Source organism: Cyprinus carpio, unplaced genomic scaffold (assembly GCF_018340385.1).
Source record: "Cyprinus carpio isolate SPL01 unplaced genomic scaffold, ASM1834038v1 S000006628, whole genome shotgun sequence".
Taxonomy (NCBI): domain Eukaryota; kingdom Metazoa; phylum Chordata; class Actinopteri; order Cypriniformes; family Cyprinidae; genus Cyprinus; species Cyprinus carpio.
This window is the reverse complement of record NW_024879260.1, coordinates 1,057,806-1,077,600: the sequence shown is the minus strand read 5'-3', so window position 1 is coordinate 1,077,600 and position 19,795 is coordinate 1,057,806. Positions and strand designations below refer to the sequence as shown.

The 19,795-nt window shown below is 37.2% G+C and overlaps 1 protein-coding gene across 3 annotated transcripts; it reads left to right on the top strand.

The window, feature by feature from the left end:
* Positions 1-16,126: 16,126 nt before the first annotated feature.
* Positions 16,127-19,716, top strand: LOC109095428 (zinc finger protein 648-like). 3 transcript variants are annotated; one of them, XM_019109141.2, is made up of 3 exons: positions 16,127-16,569; positions 16,975-18,548; positions 19,310-19,716. In XM_019109141.2, the coding sequence occupies exon 2, from the start codon at positions 17,058-17,060 to the stop codon at positions 18,507-18,509; it is 1,452 nt and encodes a 483-aa protein (XP_018964686.2). In that variant the 5' UTR covers positions 16,127-16,569; positions 16,975-17,057; the 3' UTR covers positions 18,510-18,548; positions 19,310-19,716. The 3 variants fall into 3 exon arrangements, with proteins under 3 accessions (XP_018964686.2, XP_042610979.1, XP_042610980.1); XM_042755045.1 differs by lacking the exon at positions 19,310-19,716 and having other exon boundaries at positions 16,128-16,569; positions 16,975-18,702; XM_042755046.1 differs by lacking the exons at positions 16,127-16,569; positions 19,310-19,716 and adding an exon at positions 16,574-16,708 and having other exon boundaries at positions 16,975-18,702.
* The last annotated feature ends 79 nt before the right edge of the window (positions 19,717-19,795 follow it).

The following is a 19,795-nucleotide window of genomic DNA, read 5'->3' as shown; positions in this document are numbered from 1 at the left end:
ATTAAAAAAATTGTGTTTCACAAAATGCTTTGCAGTGGAATATACTTTCTTTGAGTTTTCCTTCCAATTGCGTGCATATAAATGAATAGAATGGAGCACAAAGTCTGGCATTAACAGGTGAACTAATTCCCATTGAAATATACCAGATTTTATTGAAAATGGGCCAGCGACAAGCATGTTGAGACTAAGGCAGGTGATCTTCTATATTCTTGTTGAACTGATGCTATCCAGACTGGCAAGAAGGGTCATTGTTTCTCTCACTGGCACCGAAGCCAGCCAAAGAGCTATCCAAGAGACAAATGCATCTTTGTGCTCAGCTTACTCATATCCACTCAGACTGAAGACTGCTTGTTTGTTAATGAAAGACCTTGGGAAGACAAACAATACCTTCAGCCAAGTTCACCAGTACCAAAATCTTAAGGAACATATAGATAAATGAAACTCTCAGTAGAGCAGTAGTCTCAGTTGAATGGCCACTCCTGAAACCTGACCTGGTTAGCATCCAGTTTGTTGTTCTGTGAAAGAATCAATGATACTTTGTTGAAAACAAAGGAAGGAGAGAGACAGGTCTGTAGCTATCTGTAAGTATCAGCTATCTGTTTGCTCAAGCCCAACTGGATGCAGAACATGATCACAACAAACTAGCCTTTTACAGTTCCATTCTCAGTGGAATTATCTCTCATATCCTTTAGCAATTGGGCCAGTCAGAGACTAATAATAAAGATGCTTAGTTTCAATATAGCCTGGTTTGCAAAGGGACAAGAAGTCACTGCTGTGTTCCAGATATAGTAATGTCAGGGTTATCTATTGCTTGGCTCACAACACAATTTCCAATCACGTGTATCCTTTAGATAAGGCATTAGTTTTTCACACCTCTTTAATTTCACTGTATATAAACAATTGATCTCCAGTATGACGTAAAAGCAGTTTGTCTGTTACACACTGACTGGAGGAACCTAATGCTTTCAGAGTACTAAAGGACAAGCAGTACTAAACAAATCAACATCTGTTAAACTGGTCACACAATGACCTTCATGCTGGAACTCAGTGATAAATCAATGAATTCATGCTTTCTCAGGTAAAGGGAATGTTATTCAGGTTTTGAAGACTCTGTTTTGACTCAAAGGAGGCAGACGAGAGAACGAGAGCATATGACTTCTTTTACTGTTGACAGAAAACAAAAAGAATTTTGAAATAAGTACACAGGTCAGAAACAATAGGTGGTATCCTTTGGTATGTCCAGCTTTTGCATCAGTTACAGTATAGTGTCTTGCATAGTGTCAATATATTTTCTGAGTAATTTAAACCTAATGTTATCCCATGCCTTCTGCAACTCAAGCCAAAGGCATTCCTTTTGAATGTACAATAGATCTGTCCAGTTTATTTTCCAACTTGCCTCAGATTTGCTCAATGGTGTTGAGGACCGGACTTTAAGGGGGCCAGTTCATCATTTTCAATTTTCCAGCAGATTCCTTCCATCGCAAGTAGCTCCGGCAATAGTTCGTTTTATAGGTATTGTAATGGCCAATTCAACAAAAACAACTGAAACCTCTTAAATATGCCAAGCGTGTTACTTAAATATTTTAATAAACATATATAAAAAGAGCACACATCTTTAGAGAAACACAAACTCTGTGGTAAATTTTAGTTGTTATTATTTGTGGTAAATAATAACAACACTACTATACAGTTTATAGTCTTTTATGCTCACCAAGGCTGAATTTATTCAAATTCAAAAATACAGTAATGATTTGATTTATTATTACATATTTAATATATTTTAAAATGTTTAAATAAAATGTATTTATGTGATGGAAAAGCCACTTTTTTTAGCAGCCATTAATCCTGTCTTCAATGTCCTATTATCCTTCAGAAATCATTCAAATAGATAATTCAATAGTGATTTGGTGCTCAAGAAACAGTCCTTTTTTTATAAAAAGTGCAGAATAGACTAGTATGACCTAAAATCTATCTCAGGCTGTGTTTCGCTTACTCTCTCTCTGTCTTTATTCAGATAACAAGACAATGTGACACCTCACATAAAGTTAAGCTGCGTAACAGGTGTGCCTGCATATCTTTGTAGTGAAACCAGTCTGACACGGACAGCTCACGTCACACAAACAAACAGCTGAGCTGTGCACGTCAAACCAAGTGTAACCATTGAAAACAATATACTCTCTGAGAAACATCTCTGATATTTAAATGACACACAACTGAGAGCTCCATCGAGTCTCTCGAGCTATGAAACAGAGCAGCCCTTAAGCAATAAAAGTTTCCTCTAAACACTATCACTGATTTTCCAGGGTGTAAGCAAGCATATATTTCATACCAAATGCCAATCTTGCATCATAAAAGCATACAGTATATCCTGATGTTTAAAGAAGAGTTGCCATGACTCATAATACAGTTTACTGGACACAGCAAACAGAAGTGAGGTGATTACTTCAAAGGAACTAAAGTTCCTGGTAAAGAAACGCCCTCTGTCTAACCTTAAATGCTCTTTGATATGATTAAGAAATTATATCATATAAATTAATGTACAATCAGACAGCCTTAGCAACCTTTAGTAAGCAAAATTAAACATTTCCTTATAATAGAATTCCAAACCTTTAAGGGGTTTTATGATTATTAGTTTAAGTGTGAAATAATATTAATCTGATAAAATGTGGTATGAAATGAAACAGGAAACAGGAACAAAGCATTATGATTAGTTCAAATATTTGCACATTACAGGTTTTCCTTTTTGTTTACTCAAAGACACGTCAGTGAAACTCTTTGCAAGCCAAAGAACAATTCAACACCATGACACCTAACAATAATATTAAAAAATAAAACATTTCCATGTAGCAAATGACCAATCACAACATTGCGTCATATCATGCATTCCATCAGGAGACTACAGACTTCTGAGCCTGCACACACCGCCTCGGCTCAAAAGCTAGTCTTTGTGTGTGAAACTGTGAAATATTTGACAGTTGTAACCTCATAGCTTTAGGGCACACCCCACTCACGCCCTCCTGTGACATCATTTCGAGTATGCATGGATTATCTATTTAGCGTATTGCAAAAAACTTGCTTTGTTTTTATTTCTGCCACATAAATCGTATTATGTGGTTTGATCCTGGTTATGTAATGATTCTTCACACCCATTTATTCAGGCACACAATATAAAAAAGCAACTCAATCCAACAGAAGTTCATGAAAATGGATAAAAGTTAAATTGTATTGAATGTGCACTAGTAGTACCAGTAACCTGCACTTACAGATAATATAATATTAAATAATGTAAATAAAAGCCCAATATATTTTATTTTATTTTATTTTAATGAAGTATATTATATAAAGCAGTGGTTCCCAACCATGTTGGAGATGCCCGCCAACACTGTGTGTTTTCCATGTCACCTTAATCAAACACACCTGATTCAAACCATCAGCTCATTAGTAGAGACTCCAAGACCTGAATTGGGTGTGTCAGACAAAGGAGAGATGCAAAATGTGCAGTGCTGGGGGGGCCTCCAGGAACGTGGTTGGGAACTACTGATATAAAGCATGTTATTTTTGTACTAAGTACTCCACTTTCCATGATGATCTAAGACAGTGTGGTGTAATGATACATTTCCAGTTTATCATTAAAATGATTAGTCATCAAATGTCAAGCTTCAGTTTGCATGTCTCACTTTAATGTATAATAGTTAGGGCAGAGCTGCATGTAAAACAGTAATTTTCTTAGCTCAAAGTTCGTCAGCCTTCTGTTTGCTTTGTCATTCTTCCGGAACACAGACGCAACTCAACTTAAGAATTACATTTATAAAACAAATAGAACAAATTGAATATATGAAACAGATTTAGACAGTCTGAATGGTGCAAGACCTGACGTCAAACCATTTCAGAGATTAAGAGCTGGAATCAAACCTGTTCAACAGGTATTAAGAATTAATATTGACTGTACTGTACATTACCATCCAAATTGGCCACATATATACATAATGATTTACACAAAAAAAAAAAAAATTTTTTATATAAAGTCATGGAATGACATGAGGATGAGTAAAGGATGAACAGATTTAAAGGGGTCATATGACCCCTTTAAATAAGAACATTATGTTGTGTTTTTGTTGTAATGAAATGTATGCGGTTTAAGGTTTAAAAACACATTATCTTCCACATACTGTACATTATTGTTGCTCCTCTATGCCATGCCTTTCTGAAACGCGTCGATTTTTACAAAGCTCATCATTCTGAAAAGCGAGGTATACGCTGATTGGCCAGTCATCCAGTGCAATTGGCTGAATACCTCAAGCGTGTGACGGAAATGTTACGCCGCTTAACATACTGTGATGCGTGTCTTGGCTGGTCCCGCCGTGTTTAGAGTATTCCGGTAAGGTGAGTTAAAAATGAGGCATTTCTTGCATCCAGTGGGGACATAATTACTGATTATAATGACTTTTACTGTGTTTTTACACGTTGCATTGTGTATTGAGGAGAATAAACATAAAACCATGTCTGCATTTGTGATTGGAGAGACGACTAACAACAAGCGCTACTCTACACTGCTCAAATCTCACATTTGAATCATCAGTGGCAAATTCTTTACATATAAAAAATTTACTTACAGGCTGTGAGTCAGAAGCGCCAGACTGGCCTTGCAAAGTTGGAACTGCCCCACTTTATAGAAACAGCCTTTGTGCACAGTGACATTGTAAGCTACTCTGCAGGTTCAAGAAACAATCCTCCATAAAAAAAAAAAATTCAGAATATTTGGGTTGAACTGTTCTGGAACAGTGTTGTACATACAAATTAACCACTGAATCAACGGCACGGCCAGCTGATTCAATGAAGGAGCGGCCAGCCAGGTTGCTGCAACCACATGTTATGATGCCGGGCTGGACTCCGCTTCATCCATGGTGAAAGCCGATCGAGCAATCCACAGTGCGAAACTGATGTATTTCCTCAGCGACAAGCACAGATCAGCTCTAGGCATGACAAAGCAGATATCGTCCTCTTTTGGAAGGCCAAACTAAGCAGTTTCGCTTTCACAATGAAACACACACCATTTCCACAACATGGCGGCGGCGGCAACAACAATACTACAGAGAGAACAAAAGTAACGCCTTCTTTCTTTGCATGAACATTTGGGCAGTGTTATGTAAATCTTCTCACACAGTGACGTAGACATGTGGGGGCTTGTTTAAACGAGGCATTTTAGGAGGGCGTGGGCAAGTCTTAACTGTAAATAAAGAATATCTCTTTGGATTTGAGACTTTAGTCTTTGCAACTTTACAGATCTTCTTTATGCACCAAGAGCTTGTAACACTCCAAAGAGATAGGAAAAATTTCAGTCGCATCATATGACCCCTTTAAATTTTTTGTTGAATTCTTTGAATTTATTGGGTTATTTGAGGCAAATCCCAACTGCCTAAATATATGAAACATTTTGGTGGAAAATTATAGGGGTGAAAATTTAGTTTTCTTGAACACAAATCTAGGATAAGTGAGTGACAGCATTTTTCCATAGAGGGGTATATGGCTAGAAACTCCCTAGGCAAAGTGGGTGCTTGGCCAGGCTAAAAGATTCATGCATTTAGAATGCATGACAGGATTTATGTTGATATTGTTCAAAAAATAAATACATTTAAAAAACACTTTACAAGCTTAGAAATTAATTGCAACATTTTTTTTTTTTTAATTAATAAAATTAAGATCTGGATTGGACAAAATATTTAGCACTGCTTTTTATGCTTAACTTGAACAAGAAAAAAAATATTCATCCTAAAATATAAAATAAATGTAATAAAAAGCATTAAATTTGACTTTTGCTAACATGTCGACAAAACAGCAATTTTGTTTTAAAACAAATTATGTAAACTGTTTGTGTCTTGAAAATTATTGCTTCATTTAAGGTTTTGGAAATTAGAATCTTATAATTTCAAGCAGAACATGATTTTTTAGAATGAATGCATTTAACCTGTTCTAAAAATCCCCATTTAAAAAATAGATTTTTGGATTTTGATATTATACATTGAGAATACATTTAGGGCCCCCGTCATTTTCATGTACAAAAGAGACTTGTTCCCCATATAATTTTTGCAATATGGAATGCAAAAACTTTGAAGTTTAATATCTCAAAACCTGAAAATGCAGATAGAACTGAATTAATTAATTCCAAGGTAGTGAATTTTATAGATAATAAAGAACTGGTTATTTTGCCAGGACACCCAAGTGAATAAAAATAATGGTTTGATATTTTGTATATAATGCAATGAAAATCATACAGTTTAAGAATGACTTAAATGTCCAAAATTGGTTTGGAGGTATTTATATTTTATTTTATCTTATAGCCAAAGAACTGCTAACTCCCAAGAAAATAATATAGTGTTGTCTGTGGTCAAACCCCTGCTGAACAGAGAGGACAAAAGTACAAACTAACTCCGGTCTTACAACAGGTGGCTCTCCAACAGCCACTGGAGATCTGCCAGAGATGATAAACATCAGGAACACACTCAGCCCTAGTCACCACATCACACACTTTCCGTACACACAGCCTTAAGGGCACAGCCTTTCTGTTGTCTCAGCTTGGAAAGTTTGACCTGTCCAGCTGATTTAAGAGGTGTGATCCCCACGATCTCTTGGATTCATAGTTCTTTCCCAGCTCTGAACACATTAGACTCATCTGACCTGACATGGAGCTGATGGAGCACACTAACTCCCTCATACCCACCACTCAGTTTGAGCTCTCAGTGCCTAAAAGGTCAAAGGTCCCTTTGGGAGGGGGAGGTGCAGTAATAAATAAGCAGACTATGACAAAAGCTCACAGTTATTCACTATGATGGTTACCTTTGTGAAAAAGAAGTACATTTTAGCATACTTTTAAAAGGAATACTTTGTTATTAATAAATAAAATGCAAAAAAAAGGGGAGTACTTTGTTAATAATATACTTAAAAAGAAAAATTAATGCAGTGTTTTAAGACACATAGTTGCATGTTATTTGCAATTTAATAAACATGTATATATAATTTTATGGTTCTTTCTATTGTCTTGATATATGGTTAAAGTGTACTTCTGAATATACTGACAAACATTTATGGTTAACTAAAATACACTTCAGTCTATCTTTATGAAAAATTGTATATCATGCATATAATATATTGTAATTATAATTATAATATATTTTGTAATGATGAAGTTAATATATATTACCTTTTAATTTCATATCAAATAAGACTACAGTTGTAATTATAATCATATAGTTTATTTGCTTTAATTTGTTAGTCAACCAATTCAAAATTCGTGTTTTTAAAGTAAAAGAAAAGATTCATAATTAATTTTAAACTTTTAATTTGACATTATTTCAAAGTGCAAATTTTATTTAAATGTGTTTAAAACATGCAATGTACACTTATGGCCTTTATCCATTAATGTTACATTATCTGCAACTACAAGTTATAAAATATAAAAATATACATACTTTTTAGAGTTGAAGTACACTACAAGCACACATTCAAAAAACTAAGCACACATCTTTTACCACAAAAGTATGCTATTTGAACAGGGCTTTCATGGAAAGCAGTACTGTCATACAAATTAAAACCATGTTTCAGCTGTATTTTCTGAAACTACTCATTGACTCAGATGTTTTGGAAAATTCCACGAAAAAAAAAAATCACAAGTGAGTCACCATTCAGAAAAACCTAAATTGTGGGAATGCTTTGAATTAAACTGCTCATGCAAGGATGGTTGCCTATATAACCCAGATCAAATCTGGAACTGCTCTGACATCAAACGTTTACAGTTTCATTCAATTTAATTTTAATATAACTTGCTGAAGGCTCTTTAAAATCAATATGTATTTTGCAGTGTCCCCCCGTGCATTGGTTCTTGGTCACGCTTTTAAAACGGGCTCTCAATGGGAGAATGTCTTCAGATTTGTAACTGAGAGAGTTAAAGGAGATGGAGTGCAACACGAGTCTTCTGTAGTTAATGAATTACAGTGCTTTCACCAAGCATATGCATTTAATTAAGTGTCCAAAATGGAGAAAGGACACAATGTGTCTCCTGACTGAGAAGCTTCTTTTGCTTTCATTTAAATGAAGTAAGTGTGAGTTCAGCCTTTTCCCACATAAATCGATCTACTAACAGTTCTGAATCATTTCTGTCCTGCTTTCTGTCTTGTGCCTCATAATTAAAGAGCAAACTCTCCTCTCTCATCACAACAATAGTTCTCCTACGAATATTGCAAAATAAAGTGAGCTTATGCACGTGTTTAAGCAAGCACTTTTTTGTGCATCCCAAGTTGTGGTACATATAGTATCTATCTATCTATCTATCTATCTATCTATCTATCTATCTATCTATCTATCTATCTATCTATCTATCTATGTATCAAAGAGAGTAACTGAATAAACAAACAAAATTTGTCAATAGCTATAATCCAATTGCAATAAAATAATTGCTGTACAATGTAAGTATTATATTTAAGCAGATCTCAAAACTGAGAATGATGTCTGAAAGCAAGTGCAATGACCAGTCTTCTGCTGTCACACATATGGTAACAAAACATCTCTGTGTAAACCTGTAATAATTAGAGCTTCTCACAGCTTTTAAAGCCAGTTTGAGTAAAGCACATAAGTAAACAAAAGAAGTTCTTTATGTCTGAGTTCATGTACCTTGTTGTATAAGGAACACAGGTAAGCTGAGCCTGAGGAGAGACCAATTATGGGTCTACGTGAGAAAGCCCTGCATGAAGACTGCATGATGTGACTGGTTTAAACACACAAAGGACAAAGGTTGTCAGAGAATAAACCATCTGTGTTTTCACTTATCATTGCCATTGCAGAAATGTGCTATAGGCTACTGGTCATTAAGTCATTCCAGCAGAAAATAGTATTTGAAAATAGCGAGTTACTGAGATAAAGTATGCTCACTTCATGTACAATATATATATATATATATATATATATATATATATATATATATATATTAAAGTACAATACTCACTTCATGTTCTATATATATTATATATATATATATATATTATTAATGTTAATATTTTTGCACATTTTTGGCCTTTTATTGTGGCCAGCCTAAGGCACACCTGTGCAATAATCATGCTGTCTAATCAGTATCTTGATATGCCAAACCTGTGAGGTGGATGGATTATCTCGGCAAAGGAAAAGTGCTCACTAACACCGATTTAGACAGATTTGTTAACAATATTTGAGAGAAATAGACCTTTTGTGTACATAGAAAAAATCTTAGATCTTTGAGTTCAGCTCATGAAAAATGGGGGCAAAAACAAAAGTGTTGCATTTATAATTTTTTTCAGTGTATAAGGAAGAAATATCAAACACTCATCAGTTCTGCACACAGTCTCTGCTTGGCTGGCATCTTACATACGCATTTGGCATCATATAAAACCCTCAAGTTGGCCTCAGTTCTGACAAGTCTTGTGAAACTATTATGAGAGATGTTGTCTAAGTATCACAAGACTTGTCAGAACTAGGCCTCTGCTTAATATAAAATCCAGGAAATGGCTGGTAATTCCCAGAACACAAGTACCAGTTTAGGAACAAAACCGTTTTGGCACAAGTCCTGATCTTGCTAAAGATCTGACATCAGATACAGCAGGTTCAAGATTTATCTCTAAATGCCAGTACAATGTCATTGTTATAGAGCAGGGGTCGACAAACTACGGCACGCAGAGGGATAATAGCTGGCACGCGAGCAATAGGGAAAACTGCATACTGACGTGCATTTTGAGGTAATTACTTCTCATAATCACACAGCCTTTTAGGAGCTATAAATACTATTGAAGTGTGAGAATTAACTTGCACTAGTCTACGGATGTGCGCGTGACCGCCGCACATACTAGGCACTTCAGATCAACGCCTCAGCGGTCTAACAGCACTTGTCAATCTTTGTCAATCACTTGTCAAAATGACTGAGATGGCCAATCAAATCAATGTAGGCGGGGTTTACTGTCCAGAGCGTGAAGCATCAGTTTAACGTAGGGATGGGCGAAACAACTTATTTTGTTTTCGATACGAAACACCTTAGTATTAATATTTTTTATTTGAGTATCGTACTTTCGATATTCGCATCAGTATCGATATATCGTTACTTCAGGATCGATTCGCCCATCCCTAGTTTAACGGGCGAGAGCGAGGTAATATGAAGCTACAAATCATTTAATATTAGTCAACTTTTAACGTTAAGTTTTACGAGAAATGTTAAATGACTAAATGTTAAATAATTTTCGTTTGCCCATTTTTCAAACAGAACGAAATAATAATAATAATAATAATAATAATAGGCCTAATTATTATTATTTTTATTTTATTTTATTTTTGTCACACTGCTACTGTGTGGGAACGAAGGAGCGTGGAGACAAAGGAGTTTCAACTTGACTGTCTTTAATGACTCACAACCAAGGGAACACAGGGCAGGCAGGAACACATGTAGCACATCGACGTTTAACACTGGACAGGAAACAAATGGCAGAACACACTTTAAATACAGAACTAAATGAGGAACTCAATGAGACACACCTGAAATCAATGAGCACAATCAACACAAGGGAGAAACAGGGTCACGGGGAGCACATGGGGAGCAAAACACAAAACAAAACAGGAACACAGGGATAACATTACCTCAACCTCCCGGAAGGCGCGTCCTCGCGCCACATAACTTCCAGAGGGTAGGTGGGGGGGTAGCTCTGGAGGCCTCTAGGGACAGGCTTGTGAAGGAAACAGGAACACATGGCTGACATTAGGTACCGGTCCCAGGGCCCATGGCGGATCAGGCAGTTCAGGGGGCCATGGCGGAATGGGCAGTTCGGACTCCGAGATGTATAGGGCCAGATGTGGGAACAACAGCCCTCTCTGGGCTTGATGTGGGGACAGGAGCACTCTCTGGGCTATACTCAGGATCTGAGGCCCTCCCTGGTCTGAACGTGGGGACAGGAGCCCTCTCTGGGCTATACTCAGGATTTGTGGCCGTCCCTGGGCCGGATGTGGGAACAGGAGATGAGGGAGGGCTGGACGGGACCAGTGAAGACGAATGAGACTCAGGAGATGAAGGAGAGCACAGTGAGCTGAGTGGGCTCCCAGTTGAGCTCTGTGACGTGAGTGGGCTCCCTGTTCTGGAGCGGACTCTGGAGAGAGTATCGGGCTTGACAAAAATCTCTTCCTCCTCATTCTCCTCCTTTGGTTTAAGGTTAAAGAGAATGCTGAAGTCATAATAGGGTTTGACTGAGGACCGGGATATCCTGTATTACAACATATCTGAGTGGAAAAAATAATATGTGTGTGGCAGCAATGCATCACCGTAATTTACACCCAGTATTTGTTCCCTTGAAAAACCATACACTGCGTTCCAAATTATTATGCAAGTGACATATCAATAGGATTTCGGTACAATAAAGAGTCAGATTTTTGTTTGTGTTGTTTTACACATCTTTTTAGATAACTGGTATCAATCTCAGACAGGTTTGGTCAATAGTTTTTGTACCGAAATCCTATTGATATGTCACTTGTATTATAATTTGGAACGCAGTGTAGGTTGAAAATGACATGAGGGTGACAATTTGGAATAATTATCCCAGCTTAGTCTTTTTTACTGCATATATTCATTACTGTTTTGTTCTGTATCTTTTTTGACCAGTAGATGACCATCAGTTGTGTTTTAGGATGTTGACTGCCTAACCACAGACATCTGACCTCACCCAAACTCTGATCTGCAAGGTTGCATTAGCCTACTTAACCATTTAGCCTGCAAGAACATTGTTGCTTAACTATCTTTGTTTAACAAGCTTCACCAACAACAACAACAACAACAAAAAAAGAAAATTACTTTAGACCAAAAAAACACGGATAGCTGTTGCTGCTTTGTGCTCAGTCTTCTCAGCAGCTATACCTTTGGTATATATTGTGACATATGTTTTATTTATGTTTCATTCTCCAATTCCATTTCTATTAACGCTTGTTTTAGCTAACAACAGGGTAAACGGTGATATTATGATGTATCAGTGTCAGCTGTATCACCACAGTTTTGCCACTTTGAATATCGGTTTGCAAGGATATCGCTATCATACGTAAATCAAACATTTCTCGTGTTTCACGGATCATTTTACATACTATTATTATTATATATATATATATTTTTTTTATCAGGACTTTTATTTAAAGAAATAAAACAGTTTCGAATGTTTTCTTAGAAGATGCCACTATGTTTTCTTCAAGTTCTCTGATAAAACGTGTTGGTAAACATACTGTAGTATAAGTAAGATTATAGCGACCTCTGCTGGACACATGTGGCATATCAGGTTGTTTACTCTATTTGGTTTGAATGTGAGTTTTAAACAAAAGCCAGGACTGAGGTGCGGGGAAATAGAACAGAATGTCCTCTTTATATGGAACAGGGCTTCCTCCTCCTCCTCAGGACCAGAATATTTATGATGGCCTTCAAAAATAACTAAACTGGAAATAAAAAGCAGATACATGTAAGCATAATTCTAAAGAATGTTTTTTGGAAAGTTATCGGAAATGCAAAATCAAAATTAGGTTCAAACAGCAAAGATGCCAAAATAACAAATCAATGCATGATTTAATGTGTGTGTGTGTGTGTGTGTGTGTGTGTGTGTGTGTGTGTGTGTGTGTGTGTGTGTGTGTGTCTGTGTGTGTGTAAATACTGTATATACTGTGTGTGTGTGTGTGTGTGTCTGTGTGTGTGTGTGAGACAGAGAGAGAGAGAGAGAGAGAGAGAGAGAGAGAGAAAGAGAAAGAGAGAGAGAGAGGTCTGTCAGTTTCACGGTAACTTAATTAATTAGTTATGAAAAATAAACGATTAAAATATTTTAACGGCCAGCCCGCTCCCAGACCTGTGCATCATCTTACATTTTATAGAGTTGACTGTTGACAAAAATGATGCAGGGCAACAACTATATGGGGGGGGGGGAGGTTGTTGTGTATGACCCAACATGAATGAATGCCCCTGTATGTCTCATATCTTTTTGTCTCATATTTATATGATAAGCGATATCGAGTGATGATTTTGTGCTTTTTTGCACGAGTGATTTATGAACCAATGATTCAAAGGCCCATTCATAAAGTGAGCCGTTTACTTCATTCCTGAATGAATCAGCCGTTTGAACTAATCGACTCATAAAGACATTTACCGCCACCTGTGGGAAGTTTTAGTTTATTTTTTAGAGTATAAATTTATTTAAAAAAAAAACAAAACAAAAAAAAAACCTTAAAGGGATAGATAGTTCACAAAAAAATGAACAATAAATACATTGTCATCATTTACTCACCCTCGTGTTGTTTCAAACCTGAATGACTTACTACTTTCTTTTGCACAACATAAAAGAAGGTATTTTGAAGACTGTTGTTAACAAAGCTGTTTTGGTCACCAGTGACTTTCATGAAAAAAAAGATACTGAGATGTTTCTCATCCATGAAACATTTTATCACATTTACATAATGTTTTAAAAATCTTTTCTCATATTTTCTCTACTGTATAATATGCATGTGTATAAAGATAATATTTGAATTGACAAGTTAATTAAGCTATAAAATTTACTGACTGAATAATCAGTGGTGATGGTTGATGATTTATTTATTTTTTTTTTGTATGAACTGAATCTTCCAGAGAGATTATAACAATTATGAATGGTTTTATTAGAGACCATTTACTAACATTATCATTATTCCAAACCAATGTATTAAGAGAGTTCATGTATTAATGGAACCATAAACCGTACTTATGAGCAGAATAACTGCTAATGAAACAGAATTACTTTTTAAAAGAATGATGGAACAGTTAAAAATAGTATATATACTCAAATTACTGAAAGAACGCACCGTGCATACCTGTTGATGTATGGGGTTGCATAGCTGCAGACTGGTCAGAATGCACCGCTGAAAGTGCCTACATGAGCATCAGACCAGGACCATGGAGCAATGGAAGAAAATTGCTGGATCTGATAAGTCTTTTTGTTGATCAGGAGGATGTTTGTATGCTTATGCATTGTTTACCTAGGCAAGAAATGGCCAGGGATGCACTAGGGGAAGGAAATATTTTGGTGGATATAGTGTTATAGCAGCAGATGATATGCTGTGAAACATTCGGTCCTGCCATTCAAGTGGATGTTATATAAACACATTCTACCTACCTACCTAGAGTTACAGACCTACATGGCAGTAGTATTCCGTGATGGCAAGTGGCCTGTTCCAGTAGGACACTTCATCCTGACACACAGTAATAATTGTTCAGAAAAAGTATGATGAACATCCTCCATCCTCCAAATTCCTCAGATGTCAATTCGATCGAGCATCTGGGATGTTCTTGACCAACAAATCCATCCATGGAGACTTCACCATGCAACTTGCAAGATCTGCTGTTAAAGTCTTGGTGCCAGATACCAGATGACAGGTTTAGAGGTCTTGTGGAGTGCAGTACATGCTTCAGTTCATCTTAGCTGTTTTGGCAGCACGACGGGGATCTCCACAATATTAGGCAGGTGGTTTTAATGTTGTGATTGATCGGTGTGTATATACCTGTAAGTATGTGTGTGTGTATATACATACTAAACAGAAACACTGGCAACGCAGTTCACCGCAACAACCTTGTTCTTTCCACACTCAGAACCAGACCAAATGTCTTTCTCAAAGTCATTCTATCCATGCAGGTTCCCTTTCTGTTGAAGTGTCAGAAGTTGAGTTGAACACTCTCCGTCATTTTTTTTCCTGCCAGTGACATTTCCACTGCCCTTTGTGCTATCCAGGATTTTAAACCAATGCTAAATCTAAACAATTATTAAAATAAATATGGTATTAATTAAAAGATTTGTTTCTTAATACAGTCATGTGTCCTTAATATAATGATAATTTCAATTAGTATTCTTAGATTATAAATATAAATCTAGATCATGTCTTATATAATGATTTATGTAATGGGAATGGGCAAGGCTGGTACGTTGCCATTATTTCCATTTAAAGAGGAATGACATTTTAAAGTCTTTTGGAGGGATAAATGCAATTAGCTGAAATTACTCTTACACCAATTGTTCATTTTCTGGAAAATCTGAAAGCAATGACATGCTTTTGGTAGGCCAGGCTCTATAATCGATAACAACTATCTCAGCGGTGCATATGCGCTCAGCTCAGCATGGGCGACAACAAATTGCAGCTGTTGTTGGAGCTTCTGGTGCTTTTAATGGGCTGCTGAAAAGGCAAGTAAGCAAGTAGTTCAAGTATTATATTAACACGATGACATGAGTGTGCAATAAGTGCGTTTAAAAAGGTTTTGTGTCATCGAAGGAGCTAGGGTTGCTGTCTGACCATTATTAGTGTGCTAGCTATTCTTACATATACTGCTGCAACTCATTTTGTTTCAGGATACATGTTAGCTTGTCTTATATTTATTTATGAACCAGAAATTAACCCAGTGGCAACCAACCCCATTCTCCCCTATATGTGATCTATCATACTGTGCCATACAACATAAAATTACATTTATGTCCAGACTGTTGAGAGTTACTCACCGGACTCTCATTAACTCTTTAATTAGTAGAGAAAGAACACTAAGCTTGATGGATTGTTTTGGCAATCATTGTTATATTCTGAAATTCTGAGAAGAAATTCTGACAAAATCTCTAAAAAATCTTTCTTCAAACACTGTGCAAAACAATCCACCAAGTCTTTTTTCTTTCATTCTGTTCAGAGTAGGCCTCAATGTCAGGATACCCTTCCATCAGCATTTACACTGAGGGGTATACTGAACCTTAAGCAGCAAACAGGTGTCTTGTACCAGCTGATCTACAGTATGTTCTCTTCCTCTCATATTTCCTTTGACGCTTATTTTTTTTTTATCTATATGTGCTAGATGGGTATCAGGTTCAGTTATGTCTAACATAAGCAGGTTATTCCTGTTCTTAATTCTTACACTCAATAAGTGAATTAGTAGAAATATTTACATGCTAATTAAATTAACTAAAGAATGGAACGTAGAACATTGATACATCTCCTCAGTCAGATAAAAAAAAAAACAACAGCCTTACATTTATACCAATGAGAAAATGTGGTTAAAAATTTCTGCAGTGTAAATTGATCTGTGAACAACAAACATAGAACCTGCTATTAGAGATACAGTGTGTAGGGTGGACTAGATGGCTTATTTTACTACATATGATTAATAAGTGGAATGACTGCATCGTTATTTTACAACAGCCTACAATACAAAACAAACAAAAAAGCAAATATATTGGGTGATCATAATTCTGGAAGGTTGTAATTGCATCAGCATGTTTATGCAGTGCTCCCTGAGAAAATATGCATGCATGTGCCTCACAGCTGGCATTGAGCTGAAAGTGTCAATGAGTTGATTTTTCCCAACAGCAAATGGTTTTGCTTAAGTGCTGACCACTGCCAAAAAGATGTTGCACTCCCCCATGTGAAGCAGGTCTAACTGCGCTCTGGCTCCTCCTATGGTATCTTAAACGTCCACCATGAAGAGGAAGTGGATTAATTGCACTCTTTGAAATCACCATTGGTGGACTTGGTGCTGCCAAGGTAAGAGACTCTTTGCATGTGTGGGATGTTTTAATGATTCTTGAGAGTCCCTACTATGCACTATGACAGCTGAGAACAAAGTCCTTGCTGGCTCAAAGAGTGTGTAACTCTTCCAAGAGGATCTACTGGAGGATTTCCAGTTAGTATAATTTATGCTGGATATCTTAATAGCTTCATTATACCATCAGTACTCACAAGTCCAGCCTCTTAGAATTGATTGGATTTGGTGTATAATGAATTGTAGTGAATATTTATTATATCAAAAACTCATGTTCCATGTAGGGCAGCAGGATGTTACAGTCAAATATTTATTTTGAGGTGTAAAGTATTAGTTTATAGTTCAGATTATCTGTATTTCTCAAGTATATAAATCTAAGATCTAAACCAATGCTTTTTCTTTTTTAGCAATTGCAAACATAGATCACACAGACCTTTCAATTTGTTAATAAAGGTTGATGCACTAAATTCTACTCAAGAAATCATCTGCAATGGATAAAATGAATGAGCTGTGGAATTCAACAGCTTTCACAGACAATGTCTACATATCAAAACGAAGTATTAGAAAGATTCTCACCAGCAAGAGGCATTATCTGCCTGTGGAGAGTAACATTACTGACACCATGAAAATGAGTTCTAATCTACCCAGGGAAGAGGACATCAGTACTTCTACCAGTTGCGATGAAAGAAAAACAAAAAAATTACGAATCCAAGAGAGTTCAAGGACTCAAGCTACATGCCACCTTCCTGAGAAATTTTCTGAACAATCCTATGAAAAGGTGAGAGAAGTTGATATAACTGATGTGAAGGCTGAGCCTGGATCTGATTCCCGACTGAATTATGAGCACTTGGAAGCGACCAGCATCACAAACGTGAAAGTGAAACAGGAGGTGGATATCACTGCACCATGTGAACTGGCAGCGATTCCAAGAGATCAGCAGGAGACTGTGGGGGATGAATGCGAGGCTGAGGGAAACGAAGCGGACAGCCTGAACTCTTCTCAGAAGCAGGTTTTAAAAAATCATCAATCAATTGTCTTTGCAGGCATGAAGAAGCGAGGAACGGAGGGAGACATGGAAAACCGTCCGTACAAGTGCCCGTACTGCAGCTGGGCTTTCAAAAAGTCCAGCAACCTGTTGAGCCACATCAACACTCACCAAGGTCTTAAACCACACGTTTGTGACCTGTGCGGGAAGGCTTACTCGCATCAAGGTACTCTTCAGCAGCACAAGCGGCTACACACTGGCGAACGACCGTACCAATGCCCCTTTTGTGAGAAGAGCTACATTTGGTCCTCTGACTTCCACAAACACATCCGAACGCACACCGGAGAGAAGCCATACATCTGTGAGGAATGTGGCAAGGATTTTGTGCGTTCCTCAGACCTGCGGAAGCATGAGCGCAACATGCACACCAACAACAAGCCGTTCCTCTGCAAGCAGTGCGGCAAAACCTTCAACAAACCCCTGTCTCTTCTCCGTCACGAGCGCACGCATTTGGGTGAGAGGCCCTTTGTTTGTCCGGAGTGCGGGAAAGCATTTGCCCTGGCCAGTCGCATGACAGAGCACAGGAAAATCCACAGCGGCGTGCGTCCCTACACCTGCTCTATTTGCTCCAAAGCTTTCACCAAGTCCTCCAACCTCGCTGAACATCTCACAGTTCACAGCGGAGTGCGGCCACACAAGTGCTCAGAGTGTGGGGTGGCATTCGCCACGGCGTCCCGGCTAGCGCGACACCAGCGTATTCATGCAGCTGTACGCTCCGATCACTGCAAAAGCTGCGATATGTCATTCAGCAACCTTGCGGCACTTGGGAAGCATCAGAAGCAGCATGGAGAAGGCACAATCTTTGTATGCGGGCAGTGCAGTAAATCTTTCCCCCAGGATTCCCTGCTTACAGAACACATGCAAAGCCATGCTGATGCTGCGATCTGCATTACCTAAACCTACCCATTTCACACTGAAGTAACTGGAGGATAGCAAGTAAGCCTGGGTTATTCTATCTATCTATCTATCTATCTATCTATCTATCTATCTATCTATCTATCTATCTATCTATATATCTATCTATCAGAATTTAGCCTTAACAACATAGTTATATTTAGACATATTTAATAACATAGTTATAGCTAGAAAACCCATTTGACTTGTACTTATTTTTATTAGTGTTACCTGCAGGGAATTGTGGAGACCACTGTTGAAAGACTTTGATTACAAATAAATCACTGTGTATATTCCTAGTAAAAAAAAAAACCCACTGTACACAGACTGGTGACCCATTTGTAAAATGTTAATGGCAGCTGATGGCATCAGTGAAAGTGATAAAGAATATTGTGAATTCTCTTAGAGGTGTCGGATGCACAGCCACAGTGCTATTTCAAGTTACAAGATATGCTGTTAAAGCTATATAATGTTACTATTACTATGTGGTAGTGCTATATTTTGGTACTAAATGCATGCAGTAGGGGAAAATGTGTAATTGTATTTTGAGGTTGCGGGGATGGGGTTGGTGGAGCGTTATATGATGAATTAAATTAATTATGAACTGTTACCTTTTCTTTTGGACTTACATTAAATCACATGTTGTATAATTGTGAATATGTCATTACCAATTTGCAATTAAAAATGTCACAGACTAAATAAAAGTATTTTTCAGGATTCATGTGTGAAATGTGGTGTTGGAAACATGTTGAATAGTGTGTTGGAATAGTGACTCAATCATGTTGTTCCTTCTGTATGTATAGGACACAAGACTAATTCCCAGAGTTCCACACTTCTGCTAACATTTGTCCCTCTGCTGCCAGATCTGCACACTCATGGTAAAATAAGATGGCATACATCTTGTCAAATTCCACTGTCCTGCTATGCAACAAGAGATGTTGGCTCAAATTATATTTTTAGTTGACTAATTTTAATCAAATACATTGGCATATACAAATACTATTGATTTTTATTAGAAGTTTTTACAATAAAAGAATACATTACTTGGTAGAGATATTAAATAAAACATCAATATCTCTTCCTCTGCAATAAATCAAGGCTGTAACCCAAAGGGACCACCTGTACAATTACAACATTTCCCACATTTTCACTACTCTCGGGCTCCATATCTTAAACATTTGAATTGAGAAAAGCCCACTTAAATTATTAAAATAATTTTGCGTGTGGGAAGGTGGGATGAGGGATGGAAGTGTTTACATGTTATACAAATTTACTGACATTGCCAGCTG